General features: G+C 40.7%; 1 protein-coding gene across 1 annotated transcript; it reads left to right on the top strand.

Moving 5' to 3' along the window:
- Positions 1–260: 260 nt before the first annotated feature.
- Positions 261–9,326, top strand: LOC115205190 (zinc finger protein 583). The gene is made up of 2 exons (XM_029770915.1): positions 261–406; positions 5,104–9,326. Exons 1-2 carry the CDS (start codon positions 304–306, stop codon positions 6,870–6,872), a joined length of 1,872 nt encoding a protein of 623 aa, XP_029626775.1. The 5' UTR covers positions 261–303; the 3' UTR covers positions 6,873–9,326.
- Positions 9,327–10,780: the final 1,454 nt, after the last annotated feature.

The following is a 10,780-nucleotide window of genomic DNA, read 5'->3' as shown; positions in this document are numbered from 1 at the left end:
CTCTAGTTTTATGGACACACAATCTATAGTTTTTCCTGTACAGTGCAATATTTGTATGTGCTGTATACAGAAATGTGTTATTCTTTATTCGACCTTGGGACATGTTTTAAACCCACAATTTAATGCAAATGTCACTTAAATATGAACAAATATGAATCATTATTAATGTTTTGACAATTATTTTTCATATATCATGAATAAATACAGGTTATTGACACGTTTCTCCTACGTGGGGGACTTTTATTTTGAAAATGTCCTGCTTTCCTCTCGTCTTGTCGCCAGCCTGGTAGCTAGTTGACAACAATGGGCGATAGTGAGCAGGTTGAGTGGAAGTTTATGAAATTACACCTTACCGATATTGTAAAAACTATTTCGAATAAATCTGCTACACGGAGGTCGAAAAGAAGTAAGTGGCTTGCTAATGTATCCATAAAATGTTAACGTTACAAGCTAGCTATTAGCTGCTTTATGTTTCATCAAACGCAGAATCATCAGGCAAGCAGGCAATGAGTGCAAGTCGGGTTTCTAAGCTTACACTGCAGCGTGAGCTAATTAAGCAGTAAGGCCCGAGCAGGGGTGGTATATGGCCAATATACGACGGCGAAAGGGTTGTTCTTCAACCAGACGCAACGCGGAGTGCCTGGACACAGCCCTTACCCGTGGTATATTGGCCATATACCACAAACCTCCGAGGTGCCTTATTGCTATTATAAACTGGCTACCAACGTAATTAGAGCAGTAAAAATACGTGTTTTGTCATACCAGTGGTATACGGTCTGATATACCACTGGTGTCAGCCAATCAGCATTCAGGGCTCGAACCACCCAGTTTATAATACCTGATAGAACAGCACAGAGGCACATATATGGCTATTCCCTGCACACACATCTGGTCAACCTTAGTGAGGCCTAAATGAATACATCATAACTTCATTGGGGATTCTTGTTTGGAACAGTTTCTGTTTAATTATCCTTGGAAAACCTAATGACAAATACAACACATTTAGTCCATAGAAACTACATTTTGTATTTCATTCTACTCTACTCTGCAAAATGACAGCATAATGCTCTCTCCACCGTGCAGTTTACACTCATATTAAATAATATCTTCAATACCTATCATTAAAGATATTTGTATCTACATGTTTTATACAACTCTGTAAATCCCGTATTGATAGAGATGTTCCAGAAATAATCTTAGAATGATAAATGTTTTTTTACAACTTGTTGCCAAAAACACAGCTAATGCATTTTAGAAAGCCAGGTACTAAGAGAAGAGTTTTTCAGTTTCATTTTGGTGAAGACATTCGTGAGTTTACCAGCATTTATAAATATTTGGGTGTTTTTATTGATGAACATATGACCTCGCTATACAGAACATCAGCCCTGGCCGACTCAGCAAGTAGAGCTCTTGGAGTTATAGGAAAAACATAAACACTCAACGATATTGGTTATGCTACGTATTCCAAACTGTATCAGACATGTGTGTGTCCTGTTCTGCACTATTCAGCAGGAGTGTAGGGTTCTAAGAGTTATTTTAAAAACGAACATGTCCACAACAGAGCAGTACATTACTTTTTAGGTGTCCACAAGTTTGCACCTATACTTGCAATAACTGGGGACATGGGCTGGGAACCCAGTGAGGTGAGATGGAAGGCATGTATGGTGAGACTTTAGAATAGACTGTTGGATATGGGCTGGGTACCCAGTGAGGTGAGATGGAAGGCGTGTATGGTGAGACTTTGGAATAAACTGTTGTAGATGTCAACTGCCAGAATAGATAGTAAAGTTTTTTTAATGGGATCTATCCATAGGAGAGCCTGGGCAACTGAAATGTCTGACCTTTTTCAACAGTCTGACTGTGAACATCTGTATGAAAACCAAATGAAGGGAGACATAGATGTGATCAAAAAACAACTGTTGATGCAACATGAATATAAAATGGGTGGAGGAGATGAATCAAAAACCCAAATTGAGAACCTTTTGTTTGATTAAGGGTGAATTGGTGTGTGAGAGATATATTATGTATAACCTACCCATAAGCAAGAGATAGCTATGTGCACAGGTCAGATCAGGGATATTGCCTCTGCGCATTGAAACAGGTAAGATCAGGGATATTGCCTCTGCGTATTGAAACAGGTCAGATCAGGGATATTGCCTCTGCGTATTGAAACAGGTCAGATCAGGGATATTGCCTCTGCGTATTGAAACAGGTCAGATCAGGGATATTGCCTCTGCGTATTGAAACAGGTCAGATCAGGGATATTGCCTCTGCGTATTGAAACAGGTCAGTATTGTGGTGAAATGGAAGAGGAAACACTATGTAACTATTGTGACCTGGAAGAAATAGAGAATGAAACAAATTTTATCCTCTACCACGATATACACTTGCTCTTATTCCAGAAAGCACACCAGATATATCCTGGCATTATGTGGCTGAACGATGAGGAGACAGACCACCAGATATATCCTGGCATTATGTGGCTGAACGATGAGGAGACAGACCACCAGATATATCCTGGCATTATGTGGCTGAGCAATGAGGAGACAGACCACCAGATATATCCTGGCATTATGTGGCTGAGCGATGAGGAGACAGACCACCAGATATATCCTGGCATTATGTGGCTGAGCGATGAGGAGACAGACCACCAGATATATCCTGGCATTATGTGGCTGAGCGATGAGGAGACAGACCACCAGATATATCCTGGCATTATGTGGCTGAGCGATGAGGAGACAGACCACCAGATATATCCTGGCATTATGTGGCTGAGCGATGAGGAGACAGACCACCAGATATATCCTGGCATTATGTGGCTGAGCGATGAGTAAAAATTGAAATGTATTTTTTTTTGTCCATTGTGTATTTCTGTTTGCGAGAATATTTAGATGAAGCCTGGAATAAAAGAAAAAGGGCTATCTGTAATTAAATTGTAAAAGTATTTATCTTCTATGTGGTTAATGGCGTGTGTATATAGATTGTGCATTGGCTTGTCTCCCATATGAATCTTCTCATCTTTGTGCCAGACTGGGTTCAAGTGACTTCTGTTTCTTTGTTTTCTGTATTTATTTATCTGTATATGTTATGTATGTGTGTATATATATATATATATATATATATATATATATCAGTATGTACAGTTGAAGTTGTAAGTTTACATACACCTTAGCCAAATACATTAAAGCTCATTTAACACAATTTCTGGCATTTAATCCTCGTAACAATTCCCTGTTTTAGGTCAGTTAGGATCACCACTTTATTTTAAGAATGAAATGTCAGAATAATAGTAGAGAGAATGATTTATTTCAGCTTTTATTTCTTTCATCACATTCCCAGTGGGTCAGAAGTTTACATACACTCAATTAGTATTTGGTAGCATTGCCTTTAAATTGTTTAACTTGGGTCAAACGTTTCGGGTAGCCTTCCACAAGCTTCCCACAATAAGTTGGGTGAATTTTGGCCCATTCCTCCTGACAGAGCTGGTGTAACTGAGTCAGGTTTGTAGGCCTCCTTGCTCGCACATGCTTTTTCAGTTCTGCTCACATATTTTCTATGGGATTGAGGTCAGGACTTTGTGAAGGCCACTCCAATACCTTGACTTTGTTGTCCTTAAGCCATTTTTCCACAACTTTGGAAGTATGCTTGGGGTCATTGTCCATATGGAAGACCCATTTGCGACCAAGCTTTAACTTCCTGACTGATGTCTTGAGATGTTGCTTCAATACATCCACATAATTTTCCTCCCTCATGATGCCATCAATTTTGTGAAGTACACCAGTCCCTCCTGCTGCAAAGCACCCACACAACATGATGGTGCCACCCCCGTGCTTCACGGTTGGGATGGTGTTCTTCGGCTTGCAAGCCTCCCCCTTTTTCCTCCAACCATAACGATGGTCATTATGGCCAAACAGTTTTATTTTTGTTTCATCAGACCAGAGGACATTTCTCCAAAAAGTAAGATCTTTGTCCCCATGTGCAGTTGCAAACCGTAGTCTGGCTTTTTTTATGACGGTTTTGGAGCAGTGGCTTCTTCCTGCTGAGCGGCCTTTCAGGTTATGTCGAAATAGGACTCGTTTTACTGTGGATATAGATACTTTTGTACCTGTTTCCTCCAGCATCTTCACAAGGTCCTTTGCTGTTGTTCTGGGATTGATTTACACTTTTCACACCAAAGTACGTTCATCTCTAGGAGACAGAACGCGTCTCCTTCCTGAGCGGTATGATGGCTACGTGGTCCCATGGTGTTTATACTTGCGTACTATTGTTTGTACAGATGAACGTGGTACCTTCAGGCATTTGGAGATTGCTCCCAAGGATGAACCAGACTTGTGGAGGTCTACACATTTTTTTCTGAAGTCTTGGCTGATTTTCTCATGATGTCAAGCAAAGACGCACTGAGTTTTAAGGTAGGCCTTGAAATACATCCACAGGTACACCTCCAATTGACTCAAATGATGTCAATTAGCCTATCAGAAGCTACTAAAGCCATGACATAATGTTCTGGAATTTTCCAAGCTGTTTAAAGGCATAGTCAACTTAGTGTATGTAAACTTCTGACCCACTGGAATTGTGATACAGTGAATTATAAGTGAAATAATCTGTCTGTAAACAATTGTTGGAAAAATTACTTGTGTCATGCACAAAGTAGATGTCCTAACCGACTTGCCAAAACTATAGTTTGTTAACAAGAAATGTGTGTCGTGGTTGAAAAACAAGTTTTAATGAATCCAACCTAAGTGTATGTAAACTTCCGACTTCATCTGTATATATGTATGTATATTATTTTACTGCTCTAGGGATGTAATTTACTATTATGTATAGATTTTTACCTTAGATTGTCTTTATTTAAATGTTTTATTTTTTACTCTTTATGCGATGCGCATTGCAGAGAACACTGGAAGAAGAATGATCATTTAATTACCACAGTGAATTATTGTAATGTTTGTTTATGTGTCAATTAATCCCATAAGGGATGGGTTGCCAATTGGCGATTTGACACAAATATAATGTAATTCCTTCATTCATGTTGTTTTTCATAACTTTGGAATGATAAAAATAAATTTAAAAAACCATCTAAAACCACCCCTCTGTTTCCCACAGAACCGGTTTCCTATCATGAAGAACAACAGCCGGAGGTGGCCACTCCTCAAAGCTCTGAGAGGCAGCTGAGAACTCCTCAGAGAAACTCCCGGAGGCAAAGTCCCAGGACGCATTCCAACGTTCTAAAAGAACAAGAGAGGGGCTTTTCTCCCGTGTCTGGTTCTGGGGAGGAGAGCGACAAGGAGGCCTCCCCACCGAAAAGGAGGAACAGAATAAGCAGCTCCAAAAAGACAAGAACAAAGTCTCCCTCAAAGGATTGTGATGACTGTTCTGGGGCCGAGCCTGGTGAACACCTAGAAGAGAGCACAAAAAGAACATGTAAATATAGCAACTCAAAAAAGAAAAGGACCAATATTCGCTGCAATGAGGAGGATAATGACAATTTGTCAGATGAACAAACTGTGGTGGCTTCCCCCAGAAAAAGGAGGCAACGTAGTGACTTCAATGTATTTGAAGCGGAGCCTGAGGTGGAGGAAGTTGTGGAGGAGGAGACTGAAGTGGCCTCTGCTTCTAAGAGGAGGAAGCAGGGCAGCCCCCCCAAAAGAACTACGCCTCGTGGAGAGGACAAAGCTGAAAGTGATCATTATGAATTGGTCGAACAGGCTGAAGAAACTCCCCCTAGAAAAAAACGTAGCAAGTCTAAAAAGGTAAGAACCAGGACTCCCTCCGAAGACGTGGTGGAAGTTGAAAGTGCCCACTTCAAGATGGACGAACACGCTGCAGCTGAAGACACTACCCTCAGAAAAAGACAGAGGAGGTCTAAGGACCTAAGTGAGGAGAGTGACCAAGGCTCCCAGACTGAGCCTAAAGACTTAAGTGAAGAGGAGTGGCACTGTTCTGACCATTCAGAGGAGGAGACTGAACAGGAGGTGTTACCTGCAAAGAGAAAAAGAGGACCCAAGAGCAAGAAGACAATGAAGTCAGATTCTGGAAACGTCACTGTTAAAAAGCAAGGTGCCACGGGTTTGAAGGCACCAAGAATAAGATTCACACCACCTATAGAGAAAAGGATAAGGGTGAAAACACTTCATATTTGCAGTTTCTGTGAAAAGGTCCTGCCAAACAGGGCTGCGCTGAGTAGGCACCTTCAGCATCACACAGGGGAGAAGCCTTACCACTGTGAAGAGTGTGGCAAAGACTACGGCAGCAAAACCACCCTGAAGATTCACAACATGCAGGTTCACCACAAGGGGACAAAGGACTTCATATGCAATGAGTGTGACCAACAGTTTACCCACCTCACATACCTCAAACGCCACATGTACTCCCACACGGACAAGGACAAGAGGCCACATCTGTGCAATGTGTGCGGGAAGCATTTTATCCAGAAGTCCCACCTGGACCGCCACAAGATGATTCACACCGGAGAGAAACCATTCAGCTGCGAACACTGCGCCATGGCCTTCAATCGGCCGGAGTACCTGCGGATGCATCTGAAGCTACACGTGTCGGGTAGCGAGGGGCCAAATATGGCAGAGCAAGAGAAGACGAAGTGCACAGAGTGCAACAAGAGTTTTGTCAACCCGAAGTACCTCAACATCCACATGAGAATGCACACTGGGGAGAGGCCATACAAGTGCGAGCACTGTGCCAAGAGCTTCACCCAGACCAGTATTCTCAACGCGCACCGACGTACGCACACCGGAGAAAAGCCACACAAGTGTAAGGTGTGCGGCTGCTGCTTCACCCGTCGCAAGTACCTGGAGGATCACATAGGCAGAAAGCATGGGTCTTTACAGCAAATGAAGGAACAGCAGGATGAACAATGACAACACTGGGTGTTGTGTGGTAATGTTATGTTACGGTGGGGTCTGGAATTATTGCATGCCTTGATAAAGATGAGCAAAAAAGACTGTATGAAATAAACAATACAAAAACTGAGCTATATTGTATGCAACATTTTTGTATTTATTTTAGGGATGGATCCACATTTACATAATGGGTACCTGGAGGAATGCTTTTTACATTTCAGTCCAGAGGAGTGTTTATTATTATTTTTAAATCTAGTTCAGGGGACATTTTTTGTCATTTGTAATTGATGAAATGTCTGTATTTCTCAGTGTTTTAGAATGAGTTGCTTATAAGTCTATATATCGACATGTGCCCGATGCCGCCCCTCATCTCTGATTCTCTGCTGGGCGTGCAATATCAAGTGTGCCTCTAGGCTATTTAGTGTGGTCTCAATCAAATGATCCGTAGACTATAGGCTACGAAGTGCATGCTGGGAGAAGCAGAGAACAAAGTTATGTTTCTAAGGTAGCTGCTGGGATGGTTTAAATAAAACTAGACTGCATTAGACACTGCAGTGGATATTCCAACCCTGAGCCCTGACCTGCTCTTATGGCTGTGTTGTTTAGGCCTATGGTGGCAGTTCAAGGGGGGAGTCATGGTTCTACCGATTCTTTTTGTTGTTGTTGTTGATTAGGTCTAGTAAAAATCCTTCGCCTGCACTTATGGACTGCCCTCTTCAATTCAAACCACAGGTTTTCAATCGGGTTCAAGTCTGGAGACCTGATGTTGATTTTGTGGTCAATTACCCATTTCTGAGCGGATTTTGATGTGTGCTTGCGGTTATTGTCTAGCTGGAAGATCCAGTTGCGGCCAAGTTTCAGCCTCCTGGCAGAGGCAACCAGCTTTTTTGGCTAAAATGTCCTGTTACTTGGTAAAGTTCATGATGCCGTTGACTTTTACAAGGGCCCAAGGACCAGTGGAAACAATATAGTCCCATAACATCAAAGTTCCACCACAGTGTAGTCCATAAGCGCAGATGATGGATATCAAAGATCTGGGAAGATTCTGTATGGAGGAATGGTATAAGATCCCTCCCAACGTGTTCTCTAATCTCATAAAACATTTTAGAAGAAGGCTCAGTGTTGTTGTCCTAGCAAGGGGAGGGTGCTGGAGTATTTAAAACAGGGGATCCAATCATTTTGATCCCTATCTTTTTGAGATTTTTTTATATGTTAAACAATCTCTTTCTCTGAGCAAATGTATTAGTATAAAATAATATCAATTTTCATTTTTTTAGCATACTATATAGTTCAGTATTTGTATTCTTTTTTTATAGTCTTTTTTTGTTGATCTTTGTCAAGGGATCCAATAATTCCAAACTCCTCAGTATGTAGAGAAGCTCAGGCCAGGCTGAACTGTTGCCTGCGGTCTGTCTTGTGATGCTGCAGGATGTTAGTTTCCTGTCATGCCATAACAAAATGACTCTATTGGCTTTATAGTGGTGCCCATTCTGAAAATGGATATGTAGACTTAAAGATCATTCATTTGAGTCCTCAAGTGAACTTTGATGATGCACACAATTGTAATGTTTTTATTGGTTTTCCATACAGTGCCCTCTGTAATTATTGAGACAGTGAAGCATTTTTTTTCTTCGTTTTGGCTTCATACTTCAAAAGATTGGATTTGAAATCAAACAATGACTACGAGGTTAAAGTGCAGTCAGCTTTATTTTTAGATTTTTTTTTTCATCCATATCTTGTGAACCGTTTAGAAATTACAGCACTTTTTGTACATAGTCACCCCATTTTAGGGGAGCACTAATATGTATTGAAGCAGTAAAAAGTTTTGTATTTGGTCCCATATTCATAGCACGCAATGACTACATCAGGCTTGTGACTACAAATTTGTTGGGGGATTTGCTGTTTGTTTTGGTTGTGTTTCAGATTATTTTGTGCCCAATAGAAATTAATGCCAAATAATGTGTTGTCATTTTTTCATTTTTTTGGAAAGAGCCTGTGATATCGCTTCCGCTTTTGGACGTTAACAAGGCCACACTCCATTTGAACTCCTCCCTCCACATTTACTGGATTGGTTGAACAGTTCAGAAGAGAACCTCCCCCGACAGTTTTTTTATTTTCTTCTGAAGACCAGTAAGTAGGGGATCTTGTTTCAGGCGTTTCTTTTATACCTGCTACATTAGGTTAGGTCAGAGCCAGCCTACATGAAGACATTATCAACTTTGATACTCTGATTGGTTACATTTGTTAGAGACCACTCGATCGCTGACTAATTTGTTTTGCACAACGTCCCTCATTTTGAAGTCCCTCAAATGACTTCTAGGATGGCAGTTTCAGACTTAATGTATGTAGCGATTGATAGAGCAGAGGAAATAAATTATTGGTGAGTCGTCAGGTAAAGTATACTGCATTATATGCATAATACAATGTGAAGTAATCCCTTTTACAATAAATACAGTACATTCCCAATACAAATGTAATGGTCTCTTCAATGTTGTTGACTTCCATGCTTAAGGCATAGGTGCTCTAACTCTTTTATATATACCAGACACTCGGGTATATTCAGTGTGGTGCTGATCGTGCTGTGCAACACTTGCTTTCTCATACAAAATCGCCAGTGAACCCAATAAAGGTTATTGCTGTTATGTGATTAGTTGATTTAATGCTTTAAAACACCCTCATCATGACATGGTTTGTTCACAGGAGAAGTAAAGGCCATCTGGAAACAGGCTGTTTTCCCCAGTTAAAACCAGTAGGTGGTAGACCTGTACAGCCTTTACTGACAAAAATGATCTCTCAGACTCTCGAAGAGAGCCGTTTTGAATTATTTTGGAATTTGAGACATTGGGGACCCAGGGTGGATCATGTGGTCAGTTCAGTATGTGTGGTTATGTTGAAAGCCAGACATTAGGAGATTATCTGAGCATCTTCTTGCTCCCGTCCAACTGAGCAGTTTCTCCGATCTGTAAATGACTTAGAATTCCTAAAATACATGAAACTGATTATCACATTCATTATTCTAAACGGCGTAATAAACACCAGATATGTTTTCCTTGACTGCCTGGATCCTACAATGTAAAACATGAGTGTAGGGGTTTGGGCAGCAGTGTCACAGTGCACGGTTAGTTAATACTGCTTTAAGAGGCAAATCAAATTTTATTGGTCACACACATGGTTAGCAGATGTTTTTGAGAGTGTATTGAAATGCTTGTGCTTCTAGTTCCGACTGCAGCAATATCTAACAAGTAATCTAACAATTCCATAACAACTACCTTATACACACACAACTAAGTAAAGGAATGGTATAAGAATAAATACATACAGTGGCAAGAAAAAGTATGTGAACCCTTTGGAATGACCTGGATTTCTGCATAAATTGGTCATACAATTTGATCTGATCTTCATCTAAGTCACAACAATAGACATACAATAGACATACACAACTAATAACACACAAATTATTGTATTTTTCTTGTCGATATTGAATACATAATTTAAACATTCACAGTGTAGGTTGGAAAAAGTATGTGAACCCCCAGGCTAATGACTTCTCCAAAGTTAATTGGAGTCAGGAGTCAGCTAACCTGGAGTCCAATCAATGAGATGAGATTAAAGATGTTGGTTAGAGCTGCCTTGCCCTATAGAAAAACACTCACAAAATTGGAGTTTTCCATCCACAAGAAGCATTGCCTGATGTGAACCATGCCTCGAACAAAAGAGATCTCAGAAGACCTAAGATTAAAAATTGTTGACTTGCATAAAGCTGGAAAGGGTTACAAAAGTATCTCTAAAAGCCTTGATGTCCACAGTAAGACAAATTGTCTATAAATGGAGAAAGTTCAGCACTGTTGCTACTCTCCCTAGGAGTGGCCGTCCTGCAAAGATGACTGCAAGAGCTCAGCGCAGAATACTCAATGAGGTTAAGAAGA

The sequence above is a fragment of the Salmo trutta genome, chromosome 13 (assembly GCF_901001165.1).
Source record: "Salmo trutta chromosome 13, fSalTru1.1, whole genome shotgun sequence".
NCBI lineage: Eukaryota > Metazoa > Chordata > Actinopteri > Salmoniformes > Salmonidae > Salmo > Salmo trutta.
The sequence above is the reverse complement of the archived record's forward strand: the minus strand, read 5'-3'. Positions and strand labels throughout refer to the sequence as shown.